The following is a 27,228-nucleotide window of genomic DNA, read 5'->3' as shown; positions in this document are numbered from 1 at the left end:
AAGGAACTGAAGAGTCTTCCTATCTAGCAAAGGTAATGTTTTCGGGCACATGCCTTTAATCCCAGGACCCAGGAGGCAGAGGCAGAAGCAGGCAGATCTCTGAGTTTGAGGCCAGTCAGGTCTACAGAGTAAGTTCTAGGACAAAGAGGGCTATACAGAGAAACCCTGTCTTGAAAAACAAAACAAACAAAAAACATGGCTCAGCAGGTAAAGGCACTTGCTGCCAATTCTGGTGACCTGAGTTCGATCCCTAAGACCCACAGGGTGGAAGCAGAGAACTGACCCCACAAATTGTCCTCTGAACTCCACATGAGCACTGTGGCATGCACACATCTACACACACATACACACAATAGATAAAATAGTAGACAAATAAACATAATTATTTGAAGTAGTGCTTTCCAGTAGAAGAAATAAAGAAAACACAAGACCATGAATGAACCACATCCGGCAGTCTGAAGGCACAAAGACCACCCATCCCCCACTGTCCTCACCACGGCTTCCTGATGTGGCCATTTTTCCACTGATTATTGTATTAGGATATCAAAATGTAATGATCCCTCCCTAGCAAACCCACAGAGAACAGTCGACGCAGCTGGAGAACTCACACAAGCAGGAAGGAAAAGAAATCAGTGGCAGGAAGTGAAGCTTATCTGAAAACACAGAATGTCACCGTACAATGTGTGGACACCGTACCCCCACAGCGCTGGCACCCCCACAGCGCTTTAATCCCATGCTACCTTTGCCTCCCCTGGTATTACATTACTATGCGTTGCTAAAATCTGCTCCCTAAACTTTCTCCACGTGTCTAATACGTTCCACAGCTGATACGGACTTGACTCTTAGTTTTCTTTTGCTCGAAAAAGAGGGTGGCGTGGGGGCTGTAGCTCGGTGGTAGTGTTTGCCTTGACCAGTGTGAAGAGAGACAGGGTGAGAGGGAGAGAGGAACAGAAGGAGGAAACAGAAGAGAGAGAAAATTGGGGAGGGAGGGAGGGAGGAAAGGAGGGGTGGAGAGGGAGAGTGGGAGAGAAGAAGAGTAGAAAGGGAAGTGGGGAGGAGGTCACAGGTCAAAGGATTGCACCTGAAGGAAAAGACATGTGTCAATCAATCAGGAGAGATAACACGTGGGGGACATGAACACATCTTAACACCAAGCAGCCTGTGGCAGACAGAAATCTTAAATTCACTAGTGAAACACAAACTCCTTTCACTTTTCAGGACACCACCCAAAACAAACTGAACCAGTAAACCAATGGCAGACTGATGGACGGACAATCGCTCACAATGTCAACAGACAACCAAGAAGGGAAAAGAACAACTTAAGAAAATAAGTTGCCTGGGAGGCCTGCTCTCCTCCAAAACTGAGGAATAAAGAATCCAATGCACTTACACAAAAAGAACAGTACTTCTCAGGGGGAAGAGGTTAAACTGGGTTGCGCAAGTGATTGGAGACGGCCACAGGAGTAACCACCATCCTGTGACCACCCTACAATAATTTCTAGTGAGAAAGGGCCAACTCAAGGCAAAGTAAGGTCAGGCTTGAGAATTCCCCTCACTTTCCTGGCTCACACCCCTGCTGACCTGGCCGCAGGCTCTCCCACCAGAACCCCTGGGGAGTCCAAAGGGAAGACAGGAGCGAGCTGGGCTAGGGGACCAAGGTGGCCAGGGGCCGACCTCACGCAAGCAGCCACCCATGCTGTTGGTGACCCCTGAGGAGTTCTGCAGAAAGTGGGAAGCGGCTGTGCAGGTGGTCCTCCAAGGCCAGGCTGACAGCGGCAACTCACCCAACTCCACTGCCCCTCACACCGGGTCCCCGGACACCTTCCAGCTCAAGTTCCCCGCCCCCAGACCCCAGTCTGCACCCCACACCCAAGCCGGCCAGGCTCCTTGGAGAGACAGCTGCTCCAGCCTGGGCGACCCCGACACCAGCCCCCCGGCCTCGGGGGGCGCCCCGAGCCCGCGGGATTCAGGGATCAGGATCTGGAAGGCTTCGGGTCCAATCCCCACTCCCCTCCTCAGCGTCCTGAGCTCACCTCCCCGGCAGCTTGGCGCTCCTCTTCCAGAACTGCTTGCTGTTCTCGGCGGCCATCGCTCTGGCCTGGGGGAAGGCCTGGTCGGTGGGTCACGGGGGCGCCCCGCGACAGGCCCCCGGGACCCCGCAATCTGAGGGCCAGCCCAGGCCGCTTCCCCGCCGCCGGTCACCCGCTCCCAGCTCCTGGGGGCGCCATCTTGGATGTGGGCACTCCCCCCCGCCCCCCTCCCGCCCAGCGCCGTTGCCATTGGTGGACTGCGCAGGCCGGTGGACGGATGGACCAATGAGGATCCGGGATCCTGCGGGCCGCTGAAGCCCCGCGGCAACGTCAGGGGCTGGGCACACAGGTGGGCCGGGGAGGCGGAGCTTAGATGGGCAGGAAGGCGGGGCTGAAAGTTCCTACTCAGTGGAAGCCGAGAAGCAGGTAAAAAAAAAAAAAAAAGACCTACTGGGAAGGGGATGAGACTGTTGTCCTTGATGGGCTGAGGTCCTGGGTCTCTTGGGGGGTGATAGGGGGGAGGTAAGGAGATACCAGAACATTTATATACAGAAATCTTTAACCTACAGGTAAGTGATACCTGTAGACCGCTTTTGAACGTCTCCCTGCTCAAGGGTACCCAGGGTTGTTACTCCCCTTCCGTTCCCTTGTGATCCCAGTGTCTTAGAAGACAGGTTTGGCTGTAGCCCGGGGTGGGTAACTGTGGCCTGAGTAGCAGTTGGCTCATCAGAACCTCCCTCTCTTCGGCTAACTGAACTCCGTGCTTCAAAGTGATGTAATCCCTCCTTCGGGTCTCACTCTTCCTGGTTACGAGGATCCAGATACTGAGAAATCACGCTTAGGAAATACTACTTTTCCCTCCTAGTTCAGATTTCCAGGTACCGTTTCCGCCAAGGATGTCCGACATCTCCATGGCACCAAGGAAGAAGATGAAAGATGTACCCCTTCCCAGTATCCTTAACTCCCATTATGAGCTGATTATAAATCTCCCCTTGCCGGGCGATGGTGGCGCACGCCGAGGCAGAGGCAGGCGGATCTCTGTGAGTTCGAGGCCAGCCTGGTCTACAGAGCTAGTCCAGGACAGGCTCCAAAGCTGCAGAGAGAAACTCTGTCTCAAAAAACCAAAAAAAAAAAAAAAAAAAAAGAAAGAAAGAAAGAAAGAAGGAGGGAAAAGAAAGAAAGGAGTCTTCCCCCTTTAGATTCAGTTTTCAATATAATTATGACTCAAAATGAGATCCATCTTTAGCATGCATGTTGTCCCCTTTGGGTGTCCTAGGGCAATTTGGGGGTAAATGGAGGGAGGATACTTCCTGCTCCAAAGAAGTTTTTGTTCGGGCAAGGGACTGAGGACGTGCGCAAGTTGCCCACCCCATCCATCCCTCTACTACCACCCTAGGGTTTCTAAATATTGAAAAGTTTTTTATTTTTATTACATCTATTTGAATGTGTGCGTGTGTATGTGCGCGTTCGTGTGAGTGTGTGTGTGTGTGTGTGTGTGTGTGTGTGTGTGTGTCAAGTGTGGAGGTCAGAGAATAACTTGCAGAATTCAGTTCTCTCTTTTCACCGTTTAGGACCAGGGAATCAAACTCAAGTCCTCAGGCTTGGCAGCAAGCCCCTTTACCCACTGAGCCATCTTGCTGGCCCAACATTTTGGAAAATTCTTAAGGATCTTTCTTCCCCCACCTAAAAAATGACCTTCTTTTGTATGTTCTCCAGCGATATCTTTCTACATAGACATTACTCCAGTTTTCAAGCTTCTCTTGCTTGCTAATTTTAAAATAATAGGATTGTGAGCCTGGAGAGATGGCCCAGGGGTTAAAAGCATGTGCTGCTCCTGTAGAGGACCTGAGTTCAGTTCCCAGCACCCACAACAAGTGGCTTACAACTACCTGTGATTCCAGGTCCAGGGATCTGACGCCCTCTTTGGGCTTCTGTGGCTATCACATGCGTGTGGTGATACACACACATAAATAAAAATGAACAGTTTGTTAAAGAATCATAGGGTTGTATGAAAAAGCCCACTTCTACTGAACCTTCATTCTTTTATAGACTTGCAGCTTATCTTTTTTTGTTTGTTTCTTTTGTGTTTTTGAGACAGGGTCTCTTTGTATAGCCCTGGATGTCCTGGAACTCACTCTGTAGACCAGGCTGGCCTCAAACTCACAGAGATCTGCCTGCCTCTGCCTCCCAAGTGCTGGGACTAAAGGCGTGCGCCACCACTGCCCGGCCTTTTCTGTCGTCTGACCTGCCAGCACTGCACACCAACCCCTAAGAGAGGGGAGAGAATTTTCTCGGAGTGGGGGTCAGGGAACTGAACAGTCTATGCCTTTCCTCCTAAGGTCCCAATAACAAACAAAAGTTTGACTCCACCAAAGTTCACCTTGGGAAGCCAATGAGCTTATTAGGCTTACGTGCTGAGAGTGTGAGGGGTGATAGGCAGGAGCGTGGGCGACGGCAAAGTCTGCATGGAACATGGATACTCACTTCCCCATAGCCACCCACACAGAGCCCCTCTCCAAGACCTCAAAGCCATGTGCATTTAGGGCAGAACTTTAGACAAGGGACTGGGAGGATTATCTGGACCCTCAGGTCAGGGTCCCGTGGCCCTCTCCACTCCCCACTTCTTTCTGTGAGGGAATGTCAGCTGCCAACAAACCCGTCTGTAACAATCCTTTGCAAGCAGGTAGCTGAAGTCTTGAAGCCTAAGTCATTTGGCTGTCAGGGTAATGCTGTACAAGAGAAGAATATACTGAAGTCTTGTTGCAACTAATATTATTGTCTTTCTTTTTTTCTTGATATTGTATATGTATTTATTTTTATTTTATGTATATGAGTATTTCACCTATATGAATGTACTGGAACTGGAGTTATAGGCGTGAGCCCACCATGTGGGTGCCGGGGATTGAACCTGGGTCTTCTGGAAAAGCAGCCAGTTCTCTTAACCACTGAGCCATCTCTCCAGGGTCCTTTGTCTTTATCCCAAATGAACATTCGCTGGCCTTGTCGACTTTAAAGGAGTTAATGTCACACTGTGAATGGTGGTACGCGGCTGTAATTCCAGCGCTTGGGGGCTGAGGAAAGGGAAGAGCGGCAAATTCAAGGCCAGCATGGGCTAGGGCTGCATAGCAGATCTCCTGCTTCGGGGAGAATGGGGGGTGGGGGCGCTGATGTCTGTCTCTGCGTGTGTAGGAATGAGCATGCGTGTGGGGGCACATGCATGTGGAGGCCAATGGTTGATGTCCTATCGCCATCACACCATACTTTGAGCCTGGCTCTCTCTGAACCTGAACCTCACAGACTGCCGAGACTGTCCGGCCAGGGAGATGTCCGTCCACCTGTCTCCACCCCACACCCCTCCCCCTAGTGCTAGGGTTACAGACGGATGCCCAGGATCCAAACTCAGGTCCTCATGCCTCCACTTAATGACTGAGCCATCTCTCCAGCGCCTTTGACATCTTGAAGGATAATTTTCTTTACCTCCTAGTTCCTTTCCTTGGTGCCAGCTGCCAGTTCAGAGCGCACGATCTTAAAACTAACATCCAAATCATCTTCTCCCATATAAGCCACCTTATAGGTGGCCGTGTGGCGAGACAAGGTCCGCTTTGCAGCTGACTCACATGGTTTGAGAAATGTTCTGGCACGTGGTCCCCGCCTTCGTCACTTTTCCTGTTGCCCTATAAAATACCTGACAGAGGGAGGGTTTACGGTCATCACGGAGGAGGAGTGAGGCCCAGGAGGAGGAGCTTAGGCAGCTGGTCACATGGCAGCCACAGTTGGGAAGCAGAGGGAGAGGGGTCTTGTGCTCAGCTCCCTTCCTCCTTATACAACAGAGTACCCTATCCCAGGGAATGGCTTCACCCATCATTAGAGTGGCTCTTTCTACCTTAATTAGCCCAAGATAACCCCCGACAGGAATGCCCAGAGGCCTATCCCCCGCCACCCCCAGGTTCTGAATCTCATAGGGTTGACATTTGAGGTCCGCCATCCCACTCCCTGGTTTTATCATCACTGTTTTGAGACAGGGCATCATATATCCTAGGCAGGCCTTGAACTCCTGATCCTATTGCCTCCACCTCCTACGTACTGGGATGACAGGCTATTACTAAGGGGCCTGGCTTAGATGTCCCTGTGGACTTGACATTTTACTACCTGGAAAGGAAAAGATAATCTGTGTGTGTACCTTGAATCGCCTCAAAGAATTCCTTCTTAAAAATCATTTATGAAACATTAAATAACACTGATTCCCAAGGGGCGTGTTTAACATTGCTCAACTCAGAGATGTCCTGTTATCCCTGCTCTTTGTTCTCTCCACGTAATCCAGGTTTCTACCCAAGATTTCTTCCAAAAGAAAAGCCATGGTCACCTCATGGTAATATTTTAAATAATATGTGATAGGGGAGCCAAGAATATTAAACCTGTTCTCCCCACCTCCACCACAAGCACCCTAATCTAGACCATCTGCACCCCTTTTATTTTATATTTTTATTTGGAGATAGAATTTCTACTATGTAGTCCTGGCCTGCCTGGAACTATACAGCCCAGGCTGGCCTCAGACTCTCCTCCGAGTGCTAGAATAAAATATTTGTACCACCACGGCCGGCCAATGATTTCCACTGAAGATTGGAGCCTGAGCCTTGTGCATCCCAGGCAAGCGGTCTCCCAGCACCTCGGCCGTACCCTCTGGCAGACGGTTATTTTTCCTTGCTGCATCTTAGCTCCTTCAGGTCCTATTCTTTCCCACAGAAGCCAGGGATCCTTTTAAAATGTAGCTCACATCATGTCCCTCTGCTCAAGACCTTGCATGGGCTCCCATCACACTTGACCCAGAATCCAAGCTTCTGACCCAGACACGATTGCACATGCCTGTGAGGGAGAGGTGGGCAAGAGGTAAGCTACACAGTGAGTTCCAGGCCAGCCTGGGATATGTATGTGTGTGTGTGTGTCTGTCTGTCTGTCTATGTGTCTATGTGTGTGTCTGTGTTTGTCTGTGTCTATGTGTCTGTGTCTATGTGTTTATGTGTTTCTCTCCTCTCACCATGTAGGTCCTGGGGCTCTAACTCAGGTCCTCACACTTGGTGACAAGTGCCTTTACCTGCTGAGCCATCTTGCCAGCCCCGAATCCATCCCTCCTCATTGGTTGCAGCCACTCATTCCTCCAGCCTCCGTTGACCCTTCCCTGTCTTCCTCTTCCAAGAACAGCTGCCTCGTCTTTTGCTGACTATTGAACACTCTAAGCGTGTCCCTAAGACAAGGTTTTTGCTGTAACTATTTCCTCTCCTTGGAATTCTCTCCCCCACATCCCGCAGTTAACTTACTCCCCTTGTGGCCCCAGCTCCCTCACCTTGGTTGGCGCACCCTAAGCGCCCCTCTTGGGCGTTGGCCCCACCGCCCTGCTATCTCGGCAACGCTCTCCCACATGCTGAGGTCACTTGTCTGTGACCCATCTCCACCCGCAGAAATGTGAACTCCACTACACAGGGCCTTTGCTTTGTAGCCTGCTGTGTGTCCAGCATCTAAGAGCTCACCACAGTTCAGGCGCTTACTAAATACTCATCGAGTGTGAGGATTGGAAGGATCAATAGTTGGTATCTTTGGGTTCAATTTGTTTTGCACATTTTTAAGAAGACTTTTTTTATGTGTATGTGTGAGTACCTCCACATGTGTATGTGCACCACATGCATGCCTGGTGCCCCCTGGAGGCCGGAGTTTTCAGATTCCCCTGGAACCAGAGTTACATACAAGTAGTCATGAGCCACTGATTTGAATGCTGGGAACTGAACCTGGGTCCTTTGCAAGAGCAGCAGGCGCTCTCAACCACTGGGCTGTCTCTCCAGCCCCAGTTTTGCACATTTTTGATTGGGAACAGTTGTTTCCTTACCCTAGAAGGGTGTGTCTCCCCTACTAAAGCCTGTAAAAGCTTGTACATCCTCTTGGCTGAAAGGTCTTGTGGAAGTAGGGCCTTCCTCAAAGCTTTCGGCAGCTTCCCGGGAATGAACGTGTACCGCAGATGACATCAGCCCTGTCTCAGCCCTGTCTGTCAAAGAGGGTTGACAGCTGGCCCAGCAAGATGGCTCAGCAGATAACAAAAGGCACTCGCTGCCAAGCCTGATGACCTGAGTTTGATTCCCAAGACCCGTCCAGCTCCTGAAAGCTGTCCTCCCACCTCCACTTGCTTGCTGTGGCACGTGGGCACCACCGCCCTCCCCACAAGTAAATAAGTCAATGATTTTTTTTAAGTTTAAAGGAGTATGGCCACATCGCCCTTACACATTGACCAACCTGATGAAAAAATCAGTGGTTTGGGGTTCCCAAGAGGCCCTTGGAACCCTTCTGATGGATGTCCTCCATGGCAGCCACTGTATATACTTTAGTATATTTATTTATTTGTTTGAGCTGGGCGTGGTGGCACACACCTTTGATCTCAGTGCTCAGGAGGCTGAGGCAGGCAGATCGCTGTGAGTTTCAGGCCATCAGGGCTACAGAGGGAGATCTCATTTTTAAGAGGAAGTCTATTTATGTGTGCGTATAGATACACTAAAGCACAAGCTCATGTCACAGTGAAGTGTGGAGATCAGAGGACACCTGGGAGGGCAGATTATCTTCCTCCACCAGGTGGGTTCTGAGTCAAACTCAGTGTCAGATGTGGCATCCCAAGCCCTTCTCTGCCGATCATCTGACTGTCTCCCACCTCACCAAAGACCTTCTCTTTTCTTTCTTTCTTTTTTTTTTGAAACTATAGAGCACTGTCAGTGTATAGCCTACCTGCAGGTAATTCAGACAGCAGAGCCCACTGGAAGACAGCAACAGAGAGAAAAGGCCTTTGGACTTCCAGAGAGATCTGAGGTGACCTTTAACCTCAAGGGAAGAGCGGTGTGGAGGGAAGAAGATGGTGTGACTAGCCCTCACTGTGCAGAACCCCAGCCTCCAGGAGAGAGCCTGAGGTTGGACTGGGATTTGGGGGCAGGAGGGCTCTCTGGAATATCAGTCTCCTCTAGGAAGAGCTAAGGAAGACAGAATGGCTCAGAGAAAGTGGAATAGGAAAGCAAGTGTCTTCTGGAGTAGAGTGGGTGAGAGAGCCGCCAGAGCTTGGGGCAAAGGGGAGAGGGGATTTGGCATTTTGTTGCCAGGAATTTATTCTAAGAAAGGAAGTTGGAGGGCAGTGTATCACATGGTGGCTAAGTCATGCAATTCCAGCATTCAGGAGGCAGCGGCAGGTGGATCATTTGAGTTCAAGGTCAGCCTGGTCTACAGAGTGAGTTCTAGGACAGTCTGGGCTACACAGAGAAACCCTGTCTTGAAGAAACAAACAAACCAAAAAAAAAAAAAAAAAAAAAAAAAAAAAAAAAAAAAAAAAAAAAAAAGGAAGTTGGAAGAATCGAGTGAGAGACTCTGCACGGCGTTCTCTCGGTAACTGTTAACAGATCGAGGGAAATAGACAGATGTGGTGGTGCACATCTGTAAACCCAGGCTTGAGAGGTGGAGAGAGTCAGGGTCAGGTTTACTACACAGGGGTTCAAGGGCAGCCTGGTCTGCACATGACCCTTCTTAAGAAAAAAAAAAAAAAAAACAGGAGGAAATAAAAACAATATAAGGTTTAAACATGAGAAAGCAAGTCCACAAATGACAGTATGTGGTTGGTAACTTGAGTTATATTAGATATTAAAGAATACAAACCGGGGGCTGGCAATATGGCTCAGTGGATAAAGGCACTTGCCATCAAGCCAGGTGGTGAATTGGAGCCCCAGAACTCATGTGGTGGAAGAAGAAAAGCAACTCCTGAAAGTTGCCCTGTGCGTGCACACACACATGCACACACACACACACACACACACACACACACTCACACATCCACACACAAATATTTTTAATTTTTGTTTACAGCTTTTTAATTTTATGAGTATTCATGTTTTGCCTGAATGTATGTCTGTGCATCACTTGCATGCCTGTTGCCTGAGGAGATCAGAAGAAAACATTGGCGATGACCTGGGTTCAATTCCCAGCAGCTACAGGGCAGCGCCAACCTTCTGTAACTCCAGTTCCAGGGGATCTGGCGCCCTCTTCTGGCAGCAGGCTGGGTTGGACGTCTTATGAAGGACCAGAAAAGGGGGCTGGAGAGATGACTTAGTCTGTAGAAAACTTGTCTTGAGAACTTGAGAGCCTGAGTTCTATCCCCAGAACCCGTGTGAACATGCTGGGCTGGCACACTTGATCTCCCAGCACCCCAGAGGCAGAGAAAAGAGAATCCCCGAGGCTTGCTGGCCTGTCGGTCTAAGCCAACTGATGAGTTCCAGGCCAATGAAAGAGCCCGTCACAAAAGACTTAAAGGAGAAGGATAGTGTTTCCAATGACTATGCCCAAGACTGTCCTCCCACCTCCAACCACCTCTGCTCACACTGCATACATTAATTCTTGCAAAGGGACAAATTGGGCTGGTGAGGGTGGCTCAGAGGACAAAGGCACTTAGCACCGTTCTTGATGACTGGGGTTCGATCCCTGAAATCCACACGGTGGAAGGAGAGAACCCATTCCTGAGGGTTGCGCTCTAACCTCCCAACACACAGACACAATAAGTAGTCTCTTAAAGGGCCAGGTTAAGAACGCTTTAAGCCCCTGGCCCTGCTGGGCTGCTCCTGCAGCCTGGAAGCCGCTTAACCCATTTGTAGGTAAAATAGCAAGGCTGTGTTCCAGTATTTACCATAAACACTGAAATTGGAACTTTCTGACATTTTCACACATCATGAAATGTTCTCTCGGTTTCCCCAACAATTTTTAAACGTAAAAGCCATGTTTAGCTCACAGGCCTTACACAGCAGATTCCGTAGGAACACAGCATATGATGAGAAGCTTGAGATGCCGCTCCGGCGGCTCTCTCACCCCTCCGATCTTGCTCTCCTCCCCTTCTGCATAGGAAGCCTCCATCCTGAATTAGCATCTACACACGTCGCAGACTACTACATATGTGTGTATGCAGAAACAACACGTTTCTTGTGTTTTGAAACTTTATAAATAGCATCACGCTGTACATATGCTCGAGCACCTGGCTTCTTTCCCTCAACAGCCTGCTAATACACGGAGTTCAAGTTTATTCATTATAATGGCATATACGGCCATGTGTAAATACACCATCAGTTCACCACCAAGAGTTTTCCTGGGAACGGCCCTTTGCAGGCAGGTTTTGATGTTTTCTTTTGCTTTGTTCTTTCTTTTAAAAAAAAAATTCAATTTTATTTATGTGTATGTATATGTATCTGAGTGTGTGTGTGTGTGTGTGTGTGTGTGTGTGTGTGTGTGTGTTTGCAGGTGCCTACAGAGGCCAAAGGAGGGCATCAGATCCCTAGAGATGAATACAGGCAATTGTGAGCTGCCCAATGTGGGTGCTAGGAACCTATTTGGGGTTCTCTGGAAAAGCAGCAGCAACTTTCAATGACTTGAGAGAAACTTAAAGATTAGTCTGGGCCAGTGAGATGGCTCAGCTTGTTGCTAAGCCTGATGGTCAGAATTAGATGCTAAGTAACCTACATGGTAGAAGGAGAGAATCAGTTCATGTCCTCTGACCGCCATATGACACTTGGACACACACACACACACACACACATCACACATATACACACACACAAATCAATAATACACAATTTGTAAATCTTAGAATATTAAGACGTCTCTTGAGCTTTTAAATAAAGAGGAGAGAATAAATGAACAAATGAACGAAGAGCTAGTCAGCCAGAGGGTCTGTCTCCCCTCCTCCCTACACACACACACACACACACACACACACACACACACACACACACGGTCACCCTCCTCTTCTTCCTTCCTGCCCCTCCCCACCATGGTTCTCTTTTGGTGTTTTAGCGACGTACCACACCAGCCCTTTCCAGCCCTTTTCCTATGCGCAGAGAATTTCCCAGGCTCTGAAACTGAGGGAAGTTGGCCCTACCCCTGCAGCCACAGCACAAGCAGGTCATGTCTCGCCAGTGCTAGAGACTGATGCTCTCCCGCGCCTATGCAAGGCTGGCCCTTCCAGATGAGGTCCATGCCCCACCCCGCCCATTCCTCTCCTTCCTTCCTGGGAACCACGTCAGGGCGGGCGAGAGTCTAGGTGCTGTCAATGAAACACTCCCGCTCTAGATTCTGAGTCAGGAGGTTACAAAGGAGACAGAAAACAACAAAGAAGCAATCAAACAAACCAAAAGACTGTCCCAGTGAGGAAAGGGCAGCCCCCAGGATCTGGTGCCAAAGACTCTCAGTGTTAGCTACAGAGTCACATGCTCCTCGGCAGCTCAACAGTGTCCTTGGTGGCCCAGCTCCACGGTGTGCCATTGGCCAGCACCTTAGTCATCTGCGAGTGTGAATAGCCTCCGTTCTTCCCTGGAGGCCTTCCCTTTCTGGCTCCAGAATCCCCTTTACAACTGCTTTTGTCAATAGGAATTTAGTGAACATTATACAAGCGTTACATAAAAAGGTGCTTGTGTAATTGGGTTTGCTCTCACCCACGGCCATGAGAGCCTGTCTGGGCTGGCCTGCTCTGTGATAAGAGGATGTGGAACTGGGCCAAGGCCCTATACGCGAGCCCAGCTGAGGCCACGCTAGGTCAGCCAACAGACAGTTGAGCCTCAGACGTATGAATGAGCTCAACCAAAATCAACAGAGCTTCCTGGCCAACCGACAATCCACCCCAGACACTCTAGTGAGTCCAGCTGACATCAGCCCAGCTCAGCCAGCCTCAAGATAAGCTGAACTCCAACAGATGTGTGCACTAAAGACGCCATCATTTTAGTAAACTGCTGAGGCTTGCATTGACCGTATGACATTGTGCTAGATCTTTTCTTTTTTAAGATTTATTTTATTTATTTATTGCCTTTTAGCATCTCATCTTTCCCCTTTTCTTGAAAATAGATTTATTTCTCACATAATAGATCCTGATTATGGTTTCCCCTTCCTTTACTCGCCCCTGCTCCTCCCCACCTCGCCTCCCATCTGGATCCAATCCTTTTCTGTCTCTCTTTAGAAAACAAACAGGCTTCTAAGGGATAATAATAAAATATAATAAGACAAAACAAAAAACTTGGAATTGGACAAAACAAACAGAAGGAAAAGAGCCCAAGAGAAGACACAAAAAACAGACCCACTCGTTCCCACGCTCAGGAATCCTATAAAGCATTAAACTGGAAGCCATAAAATACACACAGAGGACCTGGCGCAGACCCGTGCAGGCCCTGAGCATGCTCCCTCAGTTTGCTCATGTCGATTGAGAAGGCCGCATTTTCTTAGTGTCCTCCATCCCCTCCGGCTCTTCCCATGTCCTCTTGCACAAGGTTCCCTGAGCCCTGAGGAGAAGGACTGGATGGAGACAGCCCATTTAGGGCTCAGTGTTCCAAGATCTCTCATTTGTTGTATAACATCTGGTTTTGTGGTCTCTGTATGTGTTCCCATCTGCTGCAGGAGGAAGCTTCTCTGATGATGGCTGAGCAAAGGATTGTTCTATGCGTATACCACAATGTCATTAGGAGTCATTTTAATGCTATTTTTTTTTCTTTTTAGACCATTATTAGTTGGTTTTTCTCAGTCCCCGAGCTATCTAGTCTCAGGTTCTTGGTCACCCAAGCAGTGTTGGGTATGGGTTCCATCCCGTGGAGCGGGTCTTAAGTCAGATGAGATAGTGGGTGGTTACCCCCACATGCTTTACACCCCCACTGCACTAGCATATCTTGCAGGCAGGACACCATTGTCAACCCAAGGGTTTGTGGCTAGATTGGTGTTTATGTTTCTCTTTTGGTAGTGGACAGAGTACGTTCCTGTACCAAAGACACTGGAATGTGGGGATGAAGGCTCTATGTAGGGCCCCAGCTTGACTTACCTTTGTTCAATGGGTCGTATAGGTGTTGTCTTCATCAATGCGGCCCTGCCATCAGTTTATGAAGAGCAGCCTACAGTCTTGGCTACAGCCTGGGTTGTCTGGGGATTCCCATGGGACCCCTTTGGCCAACAATTCAATTAGATGTAACCTAATCCTGGGACTGGAAGCTTCATTTGGTGACAAGAGATGGCCAGTTGGGACTCTGTCTTCCATATTATTTGTCTGTTTCAGTTAGATTGCCTTCATGCATGTATATATTTTAGGAAGCTTCTACTGTATTAGGTTTCCATATTCCCCCTCAGTTGGCCCTTAGCTTTCCCTGTCTTTCTCCGTATTCTCTCCCTTGTCCCCCTCATCCCTCTGCCTCCCCACTTGGTCCTCCCATTCTAGTTCCCCCATCCATCCATAACTATCTATTCTACTTCCCTTTTATGAGATCTATTTGCCTCCCCTACCCCAGGTCTTTACTGTATATCTACCCTTTGTGGTTCTATGAATTGTAGCTTGGCAATCATGGACTTAATAGCTAGTATCCACTTATAAGTAAATACATACCATATTTCTCTTTCTGGTTCTGGGATACCTCACTCATAATGATTTTTTTCTAATTCCATCATTTACCTGTGAATTTCATTTTTTTAATCCATTCTTCTATTGAGGAGTATCTAGGTTGTTTCAAATTTCTGGCTTTTATAAATAGACCAACAATAAACATGGCTGAACAAATATCTCTGTGGTAGGATGAAGTCCTTTGGGTATATGCTCAAGAGTGGTATAGCTGGAACTTGAGATAGATCAGTTCCCATCTTTCTGAGGAACCACCACACTGATTTCCATAGTGGTTATTTGCATTTCCACCAGCGATGATGAGTGTTCCCCTTACTCTACGTCCTCACCAGCATGAGCTGTCATTTGTGTTATTGATCTTAGCCATTCTGACTAGCGTAAGATGAAACCTCAAAGTAGTTTTGATTTACATTCCCTGATGACTAAGGATGTTGAACATTTCTTTAAATATTTCTCAGCCAACCATTTGAGTTTCCTCTTTTGAGTTGAGAATTCTCTATTTAGATCTGTACCCCATTTTTTGATTGAGTTGTTTCTTTTTTAGTGCTTTGTATAGTTTGAATATTAGCCTTCTATCAGATGTGTAGTTGGTAAAAATCTTTTCTCATTCTGTAGGTTGCCACTTTGCCCAAATGATGTGTTCTTTGCCATGCAGAAGCTTCTCCGTTTCATGAGGCCCCATTTATTAATTTTTTTTATCTTAGTGCCTGCTAATGATGTTCTGTTCAGAAAGTCTTCTCCTGTGCCGCTGAGTCCAAGGCTAATTCCCCACTTTCTCTTCTGTTGGGTTCAGTGTATCTGGTTCTATGTTGAGGTCTTTGATCCCCTTGGAGTTTTGTGCAGAGTGCTAAGTGTGGATCTATTAGGATTCTTTTACATGGAGCAATCCAGTTTGACCAGCACCATTTGTTGAAGATGCTGCCTATCTTAGTTAGAGTTTCTGTTGCTGCAACAAAACACCATAACAAAAAAGCAAGTTGATGAGAAAAGAGTTTATTTGGCTTACACTTTTACATTGCTGTTCATCACTGAAGGAAGTCAGGACAGGAACTCAAACAGGGCAGGAACCTGGAGGCAGAAGCTGCTGCAAAGACCATGGAGGGGTGCTGCTTATTGGCTTGCTCATCATGGCTTGCTCAGCCTGCTTTTTTATAGAACCCAGGACCAGCCCAGGTATGGCACCATCCACAGTGGGCTGGGCCCTCCACCATTGATGGCTAATTGAGAAAATGCCAGATAGCTAGATCTCATGGAGGCATTTCTTCAACTGAGAGGTTCTGTTCCTTCCTCTCTGATGACTTGAGCTTATATCAAGTTGACATAAAACTGACCAGTACACTGTCATGTTCCCTTTGTGTTTCTGGATTCTTTATCAAAAATCAGGTGTCCATAGGTGTGTGGATTTATGTCTTGGTCTTCAGTTTGATTCTATTGATCAACATGTCTGTTTTTGTGCCAATACCATGCTGTTTTTATTACTATAGCTCTGTAGTAGAGCTTGAAATTGGGGATGGTGATACCTCCAGCAGTTCTTTTATTATTCAGGGGGAATATTCTGGGGGAAAGGTATCCCGACTGTTTGGGGACTCAGGTGACACCTTGAGCTGCTAGGACAGCTCTAGCAGCTGGAGCTGCAATGGGACAGCTCAGCTCTGGAGGGAAAGGTATCCTGACTGCTCAGGAGAGTCAGGCAATACCTTGAGTTGGGGTGTGGTGGGGGATGGTCTCCCCATAGGATGTAGCAATCCTGCTCCTCTCCTAGAGAGCCGCTGGTCCTGAGCTTTGCTAGCAGAGTTCTTCTCCAGCCTAAGACGTTGTTTCATTTTGCTTCACTCTGCAAAAGGGGAAACCCCTGCAGAAATGTAGCAATCTCCTCTGGCTCAAGAGAAAAGTTGTTACTTTTTCTGCTCCGCCATGCTGGGTCCCCTAAGGGAAGGAGGGAAGGAGGGAAGGAGGGAAGGAGGGAAGGAGTCCGGGAGAGTGGCTGCTAGACTGGGGTGGGAAAGAACAGCCCACAGGGGAACAGGCAGAGTGGTTTATATAGGATTTCTTAGGGGTGGAGTTTCTCCAGGGAGATTTTCTGTCCAGGGATTGGTTAGTTTTTTCTGCTCAGGGATTGGTTAGTTTTGTTGGTCAGGGGCAGAGATGGCCCTGGTTTCAGAGCTGTCTGTGTTTCTTTCACCGGCTTTTTGGTTCTAATTCTAAGGCCAGGTCGTATTTCTTTCATTGACTCTGATTCTAGGGACAAAGTGTGTTTCTTTGGTACTGGTTTCAGAGTCAGGACATGTTTCCTTAGTTCTGGGTTTAGGGATAAAGTGTTCATTTCTCTGGCTCAGGTCCCAGATCCAGACTGTTTCTTTTCCTGGTTCTGGGCTCCAGGGTCAGGGTGGGTTCCTTTAGCCAGCCCCTTTTCCCTACAGTTTTAGCTATCCCGAGTTTCTTTTGTGTGAATGTGTTTCTATATGAAGCTGAAAATTGTCCTGTAAAGAACTGTGTTGGAATTTTGATGGGGATTTCATTGAGTCTGTAGATTGCTTTTGTTAGGATGGCCATTCTTACTATATTAATCCTACCAGTCCATGAGTGTGGGAGATCTTTCCAAGGCCACACCTCCTAATCCCTGTCAAGTATCTCCTCTCCCTAATGACCAAGCGTTCAAATATATGAGCTGAAGGGGGCCATTCCTATTCAAACCCAACAGATACTGATGAGCAATGTTTGTAGATTCTTGTCATTTCATTGTGGTGGTGGTGGTGTGTGTGTGTATGTGTGTATTTGTGTATATGTGTGTATTTGTGTGTGTATGTATGTGTGTGTATGTGTGTATGTGTGTGTATGTGTGTATGTGTATATGTATTTGTGTGTGTATGTATGTGTGTATGTGTGTGTATATGTGTGTGTGTGTGTGTGAGTATGTGCACACATGCACTTCTCTTTTGATTTGCTGCTCTAACATTATATATTCCCTGTGTTTTCATGGCTGTAGTTAACTTCTTTTTTCTTTCTTTCCTTTTTTTGTTATTTTTGTTTTTATTTTGTTTTGTTTTTCAAGACAGGGTTTCTCTGTGTAGCACTTGCTGTCCTGGATCTCACTTTGTAGATCAGGCTGTCCTGGAACTCACAGAGATCCACCTGCCTCTGCCTCCCGAGTTGTAGTTGACTTCTTTAGGTTGGAGATTTCCTTCTAGCCTCTCCTGTAGAGCTTGATTTGTAGATAGACAGTGCCTAAATTTTGTTTTATCATGGAATGCCTTATTTTCTCCATCTATTATGGTTGAAAGTTTTGCTGGGTATAGTAGTCTGGGCTGGCATCTCTTAGAGTCTGCAGCACATCTGTCCAGGCCCTTCTGGCTTTTAGAGTCCCCATCTAAAAGTCTTCATTGAGAAGCTGGGCATAAAGCCTGGTGTAGTAGTACATGCCTTTAATCCAGCACTCAGGAGGCAGAGACAGGTGGAACTCTCTGAGTTTGAGGCCAGCCTGGTCTACAGAGTGAGTTCCAGGACAGCCAGAGCTGTTACACAGACAAACCCTGTCTTGAGAAAAAAAAAAAATTAAATTAAATGTGAAAAGGACAGGCTGGGTGTAATCCCTTTGTTTGTTACTTAGTACCTTTCCCTTGCAGCTTTTACTATCTTTCTCTGTTCTGCACATTTAGTGTTTTGATTATTATGTGCTGAGGGAATTCTCTTTTCTGGTCCAGTCAATCTATTTGATGATCTGCGCCTGTGCCCTGGGTTTCTTCTCCTTCCTCTGTTCCTATTATTCTTAGATTTGGTCCTTACATAGTCTCTCAGATTTCCTGGCTATTATGTGCCTGGATTTTTTTAGATTTAACTTTTTCTTTGACTGAGGTATCCATTTTATTTTTAACTATGAATATAAGTGTGTGGATATGTGTACATGTGTGCAAGTGCCCTCAGAGTCCAGAAGAGGGTGTTGGATCTCCTAGAGCTAGAGTTACAGGTGGTTGTGAGCTGCCTTGATGAATTCTGAGAACTGAACTGAGGTCCTCCGCAAGAAGTGTAAACCCTCTTAACCACAGAGCCCCCTCCCCATTCCCAGTTATGGTAGACTTTAGAATGCTTATAGGCAGAGGCCTGGAGGCACTTTATCCTTTCAGCTATGAGTGTGGCTGTGAAATACCGTGCTTTGAATGTGATAGGAAACACCATCTAATCCTCTCCTGCGGGAACTTAAAGCAGAGTGGGGCTCTGCTCTGTGAGACCCTCAGGGGTCTCCATGCCTTCTCTCTGTTGTTCTGTCCAGTAGAAGCAGGGGTCTCTGATGGAGCACTTGGCCCTAGGTGACTCCTCACCATACGCACATTTGAGCCATCTGGATGAGGAGGAGGAGCTGGGTGGTTGCCTTAGTTTTCCCCCCTTTTATTCTTTTCTGACAAATTGATAGCATACAGCCATGCACATTGGCCCCTGCCTGTGACTCCAGCCTGGCACAGTGGCCCCTGCCTGTGACTCCAGCCTGGCACAGAGGCCCCTGCCTGTGACTCCAGCCTGGCACAGAGGCCCCTGCCTGTGACTCCAGCCAGGCACAGTGGCCCCTGCCTGCGACTCCAGCACTGGAGGTAGAAGCAGAGGAATTAGGAGCTCAAAGTCATAATAGTAAACCCAGGCCACATGAAGTATCAAAAACCAAGCAAGATGGCTGGAGGTCCAAGTTTGATTCCTGGGACCCTCATAAAGGTGGAAGAAGAGAGCCTCCTTCCAAAGCTGTCCTCTGACCTCCACAAATGCACCATGGCATGCTCATACCCACACACGAAACACTCACATGCACACAAAATGAATAGAGTATCATTTTGAAAACTTTGGTAGCATAGCCTTCGGTTGTAAGGGAGACTTGGAAATATAAACTGGATTCTGGCCAACTGTGTAATATGTAAATGTCTCTGGAAGGAGCAGTCACCACAGTAGTGAAGGTCCTGCCTGCCGTCATAGACCACATTTAAGGAAAATGAATCGTAAATGGAACAAAATCCATATTCTTTGTCAAGAAGGAGGGCTCCTTGCTGGTGCAATAATGCAGCTGGGTTCTTAGTCCCCGCATAAATATTTGTCTATGGCAGGTCCGGCAATTCTGTGACTCCGGGTGCTGGGGTTCTGGGAGATGTGTAACTTCCTGTGGGAGAAATGAACATGAAGGAGAGCTTCCGGGGCACTCCTGATTGGAATGCTGGCATCAGCCAGTGACCACAGAGAGGAGGCTAACCTGGGACCCTGACACCGCTGGAGATCTGAAAGATCTGGAGGGAAGAGCCAAGTGGAGAAAAGCGAGGAGGAACGCACAGAGCCACCCTGGGGTGACGAATGGAGGCTGGCCTTGAGGACTGGCATGCAGCAGTGGCCTTTATTGTCTGTATTTGCTCATTCTGTGGGGAATGGTTCCCCTGCCGGTCAGCTGGTTCACCGGCAAAGCACCACAGGCAAGTTCTCTGTGTGCGCTGGAGAGGATTGCCCTCTTCCACTGCAAGATTGAAGGACTTTTGTTTTGGAAAATCTGGACTCTTAAAGGGAGAGATTTAGATTTGTGGGTGAGCAGGAGTGTTGCCTGGAAGAAGGGCAGGAGGCGGGAGGAGAGTTGCCTGGGTTCCCTGCAGTCATTGGGATATCTCTCCTGCTGGGAAAACGGAGAGGTGGTGTGTTGTGCCCCCCGAAGAGTGTGTGCCCACCCCCCACCTGCTGGGTTGGATGCTGGATGCTTGGCTGAGAAGTAAGTTTAAGGCCTCAGCTTTCAGTCAGTCTATAAGAACTGGGACCACTGCACTGGAGAGATGGCTTGGTGGAAGAGCACCTGCTGCTCCGGGCGGTGGTGGCGCACGCCTTTAATCCCAGCACTCGGAAGGCAGAGGCAGGTGGGTCTCTGTGAGTTCGAGGCCAGTCCGGGCTTCAGAGTGAGTTCCAGGACAGGCACCAAAGCTACACAGAGAAACCTTGTCTCAAAAAAACAAAACAAAGCCTGGCGGTGGTGGCACACACTTTTAATCCCAGCATTTGGGAGGCAGAGCTAGGCGGATCACTGTGAGTTCGAGGCCAGCCTGGTCTACGGAGTGAGATCCAGGAAAGGTGCAAAGCTACACAGAGAAACCCTGTCTCGAAGGAAAAAAAAAAAAAAAAGAAAGAAAAAGAAAAAGAAGAAGGAGCACCTGCCTGTAACTCCAGTTCCTCAAGCTCCAACTGATGCCCTCTTCTGGCTTCCATGGGTACTGCGTGCACATGTACATACATGTATGTACCCAGGCAAACACTCACATACATACAATTAAAAAATAATAAAATAAAAAATAAAAAAGACACGGCTTCTTCTCTGCTGGCACCAACAGTTACTCTCGAGGAAAGCCTGTTACCATGGCACAAGGAAACTCAGGCAGCCCTTAATCCAGAAATGAGAACTGAGGTCTTTGGCCAGTAGCCAACCAGGAACTAGGTGAGTGAGAAGGCCCTCCTTGAAGGACAGACTTCAGCTGGCAGCTGCTCCGGGCCTTTACTTGATGTCAGGAGGGTCCCTGAAGTACAGCAGGCAGCTAAGACACTCCTGCCTTCCTGCCTCAGAAACCCAAGATGCCTGAGAGTGAGACCAGCCTGGGTGTCCGTCCATCAGCTGAAGGGTGGGTAAAGAAGATGTGGTGCATACAGACCGTGGAATTTATTCTGCTATGAAATAATATGAAATCATGACATTTGCAGGGAAATGGGTGAAACTGGAAATCATTATATAGAGTGAAATAAACCAGGCTCAAAAAAACAAATAGGGCATGCTTTCTCTTATGTGGATCCTAGATTTTAATTTGTGTGTGTGAGAGAGAGACAGAAAAGCAGATCGTGAAACTAGAAAATGGACTCTGAGGGTGAAGGGAGGTCCTAAGTGATACATATTTTGAATCCCCAGTAATGGATTTCTCCACTGATGCAATAAGCCAAACCTAATCAAATTAATAAGACCAGGTTTAATCTGAGCAAAGCGTTCCCAAGTGATCTTCCGGGTGAGGAAGGAAGAAAAATCCCATGGCCAGTCTATGGAGCTTAAACACTCTGTAGGCGTGGTCTTGAGCAGCTCCGGAGGAGCCGCCGCTTAGCGGGCTTTCTGAGGGGCTGAAGCGGAGCTTCCGAGGGATCACTAAGGGAGATGGGAAAGGAAGGAAGGAGGGTAAGACATGTCACAGTAAAGCGGAAAGGAGCCAAGTGGGAGGGTTGGCAGAGGTGGGGAGTGAACAGGAGGATGAGCAAGAAGTATGTATGATAAAGCTACAAGGAAACTTTGTGAGCTAATATTGTGGGGGGAAAGACGAGTGAAAAAATGTTTGGAGCCTGGTATGGTTATACACAGTTCTCCAGGCAAAGGCAGGCAGATCTCTGTGAGTTCCAGGCCAGCCAGGGCTACATAGTGAGACCCTGTCTCAAGCCAAACAACGATGGAAAAAAAATGTTTTAAGGTTTGAGGACGATAACTCAGTCAATAAATTGCTTGCCTTCCTTCACTGTTCTTTGCTATGAGGAGACACTATGACCATTTAATCTGGGGCTCACGGTTCCAGAGGATGAGTCCATGACCATCAGGGAAGGAGCATGGCAGCAGGCAGGCAGACATGGCATTAAACCAGTAACTGAGAGCTCACATCTCATCCACAAGTAGCAGTCAGAGAGAGAGACAAGCATGCCATGGGCTTTTGAAATCTCAAAGCCCATCCCCAGTGCCGTATCTTGTCCAACAAGGCCACACCTCCTATTCCTCCCCAAACAGTTCCCCCAACTGAGGACCAGGTATTAAAACATATGAACCTATTGGGGCCATTCTCATTTAAACCACTACACCTTTGTAAGCACGAGGGCCTGAGTTCAATCCCCAGAACCAACATTTTAAAAAAGGCCAGACATACTTGTAATCCAGGCATGGAGAGGGCAGATCCCTGGAGCTCACTGGCTGGCCAGCCTAGCCTACTTCGTGAGTTCCAGTGAGGGAGCCTGTCTTTAAAAATAAGGTTTTAAACCTGGCAGTGTAGTGCACGCCTTTAATCCCAGCACTCAGGAGGCAGAGCCAGGCAGATCTCTGTGAGTTCAAGGCCAGCCTGGTCTCCAAAGCGAGTTCCAGGAAAGGCTCAAAGCAACACAGAGAAACCCTGTCTCAAAAAAACCAAAAATAAAAAAATAAAAAATAAGGTTTTAAACCTGGCAGTGGTGGCGTACGCCTTTAATCCCAGCACTCGGGAGGCAGATACAGGCTGATACAGGCAGAGCTAAATCCCCAACCCCATTTAAGGTAATTCTTTAGAGAACACATTTATAGGTCAGTTAATTATAGATACAACATTTAAAGGGAGAAATAGCCAAATATGTTTCAAGGTGGACTGGCAAGATGGTTCAGCAGGTAAAGAGCTTGCCACACAAGCCTGAGGCCTGAATTTGATCCCCAGAACTCACTTAAAGGGAGAGAGAGAACCATCCACAAAGTCATCCTCTGACCTCCACATGCATGCTGTGATATGAGCACATGCTTTCTCTCTCTCTCTCTCTCTCTCTCTCTCTCTCTCTCTCTCTCTCTCTCTCTCTCTCTGTCTCTCTCTCTCTGTCTCTCTCTCTGTCTCTCTCTCTGACAGATATACACATGTGCACATAAATAGTATAGATTAGATAGATAGATAGATAGATAGATGGATGGATGGATACTTTTTAAAATGTAGTCTTAGTTAAATGACACATGCCTTTAATCCCAGAATTTAGGAGGAAGGAGGATTTCTGTGAGTTGAAGTCCAGCCTGATCTATATAGTGAGCTCCAGGACACTAGAGCTATATAGTGAGATCCTGTCTCAAAAATAAATAAATAAAATGCAATCTTAGACCAACCTTGATGGTACACATCTTTAACCCCAGCACTCAGGAGGCAGAGGCAGGCAGATCTCTGTGAGTTCCAAGTCTGCATGGTCTTCATAGGGATCTGATGCCCTCCTCTGGACTCCATGGGCAACACACACACACACACACACACACACACACACACACACACACACAAAATAACTCTTGGAATAAGACAGAAAATAAAATGTAAGGATTGTACCGCCCACATCCTCCTCCACTATCAGGAAGAAAACGTCTTGGCAGAGTGCCCAGCCGGTTTCCATGTGTCTCTCATCTAGAACCGTGTCCACAGGTGTCCTTACTTGAAGGCAGTCCCTGGGAAGGCAAATATTTTGCCTGGATCTGGACTTCTTGCCATCCTGAACACAACCAGACTTCCTTAGCAAAGAGGGAACTGGGCAGGGAAAGGGACACTGACTAGCATCTGTCCGAAGCTTAACAAACAGTAGTTAACACGGAGAGTGACCAGGAGCTGTCCCTCGGCACGAAGACAGAAGAGCACCGAGCTCGGTGTTCCCTGGGGCGGAAAACCCTTCCGAGTCTTCCAAACGTGTTTGCTCATTTAATCCTCAAGGTCACCTCACAAGGTTTTTCTATGAATGGGTCCTATAAAAACTTATTTTTATTCCTTTTGTGGGCATGCGTGTGCACATGTGTGCCATGGCAGTCGTGTGGAAACTGTCAGAGGAAAATTTCCCAGGGTCAGTTTTCTCCTGCCATCCCGTGAGTCCTGGAGATCTCAAGAGTCAACCGTCCTGTCATGTGCTGCCACTGAGGTTCATTTTGACAATCTGACATCCTTACTGTGGGACTCCACGGCAGTTTATTCTTCCTTTATATTTTTATTAATCATCATGTGTATATGACGTCAGGCACATGTGTCTGTGTGTGTGGTCAGAGGACAGCTTTGTGAGTCATTTCCCCCACCTTTATGTATAGTCTGGGATCAAATTCGGGTCGTCAGGCTTGGCAGCAAGCGCCTTTACCCACCAAGCCTCATCTTCAGCCCATTCTTTTCACTTTTAATTAATCTAATTTTATGTACGCTGGTGTCTTGCCTACACATATGTCTGTCTGAGGGTGTCAGAGCCCCTGGAACTGGAATTACAGGCAGTTGTGAGCTGCCATGGGGGCGCTGGGAACTGAACCCGGGTCCAGAGCTGCCAGTGCGCTTAACCACTGAGCCATCTCTCTAGCCCCGAGGCCCTTCTTTATTAAAATGGCCCCTACACTTTTCTTTTCTCTCTTTTTTGAGACAGGTTGTCTGGTAACTCAAACTGCCCTTTAAGTTACTCTGCAGCCAAAGGTGACCCTGAACTCCTGATCCTCCTGCCTCCACCTCCAAAGTACGGGGTTGACAACTGTGCACCATGGCTTTATACAGTGCTGGGGATGGAACCTGAGATTCCATGTGTGTGAGGCGAACACTGTGTTGACTGAGTCAGGTCCCCAGTTCTACTGTGGTGTTTTAGTTTTCCGAGACAGGGTTTCTCTGTGTGGCTTTGGAGCCTATCCTGGAACTGTCTCTGTAGACCAGGCTGGCCTCGAACTCACAGAGATCCACTTGCCTCTGCCTCCGAAGTGCGGGGATCAGAGGTGTGCGCCACCAACACCTGGCCTACTGTGGTATTTTTATTGATTTCTGTTTTCTAGTTACAAACTGTTCACACTGTCACACCGTGGTTTCTAACAGTACTGCATGTGGCTCTAATTTTATTGGCTGTGTGAACTCTTCCCTTTGCTACAAAACTTGTGTGCGTGCGTGTGTGTTTGTGTGTGTGTGTGCATGTGTGCATGAGTGCGTGTGTGTACTGTCAGTTATTAACATCAGGCACTCGGGCAGATTTTGATGCAGCAGGACTTGGTACACAGAGCCCTTCATGTCAGGACTTGGTACACAGAGCTCCTCATGTCAGGACTTGGTACGCGGAGCCCTTCATGTCAGGACTTGGTACACAGAGCTCCTCATGTCAGGACTTGGTACACAGAGCTCCTCATGTCAGGACTTGGTACACAGAGCCCTTCATGTCAGGACTTGGCACACAGAGCCCTTCATGTCAGGACTTGGTACACAGAGTCCTTCATGTCAGGACTTGGTACACAGAGCTCCTCATGTCAGGACTTGGTACACGGAGCCCTTCACGTCAGGACATGGTACATAGAGTCCTTCATGTCAGCCAGGAGAAGTTTGGGAAAGGCAGGACATTGTCAGTTCCTTGTGACTGTTCCCTTGCTGCGATGGCTTTTGTTTCTTTGGGCAATTTGGTAAACTTGGGTTTGGATCAGGAGCACTCAGCTCAGAAGAATTCCCTGCATGCTGACAGAAGCCTCCCTCACAGGAGAATGGAATTTTCCTGCCCCTGTCTATGGCTCAGCGTGGGGGGCTGGCTTCCGAAGAGTGGAATGATGGGATGGTGACGGTGGGACTTCTGAAGCCAGGCTAAGAAAAGATGAGAAGAGACATCTTGCTTGGCTTGCGCTTCTGGAACACTCTGGGGAGCCAGTCTTCAGGCTGTGGAGAGCATCAGGAGCCCTCCACTGTGGCTCTGAAATGGGTTCTTTCACTGAACCCCAAACTCTGTTTGGCCTAAGCTGGTGAACTGTGGGATCTAACTACCTGTGTCCACCCCTTTCCCTCCCCCACCCACCCAAGGACCTGAATTACAGAAACAGGCCACTGCTGGGGGTGGGGGTGGGGTTATGATGGGTCCTGAGCTCAGGTCCTCCCGCAAACCCTTTTCCCCACCCCATCCCCACTTCCCGTCAACATCTTTTGTCAGCCAAAGCTGTTTTTTCCCATTTCCTTTCTTCTCTCTGCTTCCAATGGGGGGAGGGGATGGAGCTGGAGACAGAGAGCCTGTCATTTCCTGCATGGACAGAACTGAATTCCTGTGGGGTTGCTTGTCTCCACAGGAGGCACTGGCATGAAGCAGCAGAGATGGTACTGGATGTCAGCGAAGACGGGCACAGTGCTGTCAGGGGCCTTTTCCATCATGGCCACCCACATGCACCTCATCTTTGAAAGGAAGCACCTTGGGGGCGGCAACTGTACAGATGTCCTCCAAAGTCAGGGTGTCAACATGGTGAGACAATTCTTCATCTGCTGGAGCTTCAGAATCGTCATCCTGCTGTCCGCCATCACCATGGCGGTCAGCTGCTTCCTCCTGTACTCTGTGTACGCCCAGATTTACGGGGGTCTCATGACCTACACCATCTGGATCTTCACCTATGAGTCCACCAACCTGGCCGTCCAGATCCTCACCAATGAGTTCAGCATGGCTCTGGTCAGAGCCATGCGCTGGTTTGGTTGGGTGACCCGTGCGTCCCTACACAGCTTCTGTCTGTACTTTGTCGTCACCCATGCCCAAATCATCTACCAGAGTAAAAAACAGGGCAACATACTCTCTTACCATAGGCGGATCTCTTTGGGAAGCAGAGACACCACACGTCGGAAATCAAAGATTCTCAATTTTATCCCCCATTACAATGATTAAAGGTGGCCATTTCCAACCGAGGAGGTTCTCAGGGGAGTCCTAGTCCCCCAGTCCACCTTTTTTTTGGAGGGGTGCTTTTGCTACATCTTCTTTAGCCTCCACCCCTACCTATGTCTCCTGTTATAGTCCAAATATGTCAATAAAATGAGAAAAACCATTCTATTGGTGAATATAATTTTAAGGTGCGTTATTTTGTTTATGTTGCATTTGTTTAACTCTGTGAAGCTGTGTTACTGTGCCTATTTAAAACACCTGGCCGGGTGGTGGTGGCGGTGGTGGTGCACGCCTTTAATCCCAGCACTCGGGAGGCAGAGGCAGGTGGATCTCTGTGAGTTCGAGGCCAGCCTGGGCTACAGAGCGAGATCCTGGACAGTCACCAAAGCTACACAGAGAAACCCTGTCTCAAAAGAA

General features: G+C 48.1%; 3 protein-coding genes across 6 annotated transcripts in view; 2 read left to right on the top strand and 1 right to left on the bottom strand.

Annotated features, from left to right (window-relative positions):
* Positions 1–2,241, bottom strand: part of Tbc1d22b (TBC1 domain family member 22B) — a 61,046-nt gene extending 58,805 nt beyond the window's left edge. Inside the window, exon 1 of the mRNA XM_059281622.1 lies at positions 2,034–2,241. Within this exon, the coding sequence (XP_059137605.1) occupies positions 2,034–2,089 (56 nt within the window). The 5' untranslated portion in view covers positions 2,090–2,241. The remainder of the gene's footprint in view (positions 1–2,033) is intronic.
* Positions 2,242–2,282: 41 nt separating this feature from the next.
* Positions 2,283–26,883, top strand: Tmem217 (transmembrane protein 217). 4 transcript variants are annotated; one of them, XM_059281624.1, is made up of 4 exons: positions 2,357–2,456; positions 6,825–6,917; positions 8,770–8,873; positions 26,237–26,883. In XM_059281624.1, exon 4 carries the CDS (start codon positions 26,248–26,250, stop codon positions 26,815–26,817), a length of 570 nt encoding a protein of 189 aa, XP_059137607.1. In that variant the 5' UTR covers positions 2,357–2,456; positions 6,825–6,917; positions 8,770–8,873; positions 26,237–26,247; the 3' UTR covers positions 26,818–26,883. The 4 variants fall into 4 exon arrangements, with proteins under 4 accessions (XP_059137609.1, XP_059137606.1, XP_059137608.1 ...); XM_059281625.1 differs by lacking the exon at positions 6,825–6,917 and having other exon boundaries at positions 2,351–2,456; XM_059281626.1 differs by lacking the exons at positions 6,825–6,917; positions 8,770–8,873 and having other exon boundaries at positions 2,283–2,379.
* The window catches only part of Tmem217b (transmembrane protein 217B), a 32,992-nt gene continuing 8,120 nt past the window's right edge, over positions 2,357–27,228 (top strand). The window contains 1 exon segment of the mRNA XM_059281627.1: positions 2,357–2,456. The gene's annotated coding sequence lies outside the window, so the exon portion shown is untranslated.

Source organism: Peromyscus eremicus, chromosome 16_21 (genome assembly GCF_949786415.1).
Source record: "Peromyscus eremicus chromosome 16_21, PerEre_H2_v1, whole genome shotgun sequence".
NCBI classification, from domain to species: Eukaryota; Metazoa; Chordata; class Mammalia; order Rodentia; family Cricetidae; genus Peromyscus; species Peromyscus eremicus.
This window is presented reverse-complemented; position numbering and strand designations above follow the sequence as displayed.

What these genes read in the sequence shown, in the direction of transcription:
- Tmem217 (XM_059281626.1), top strand. Translation starts at nt 26,248, where the DNA reads ATGAAGCAGCAGAGATGGTACTGGATGTCAGCGAAGACGGGCACAGTG.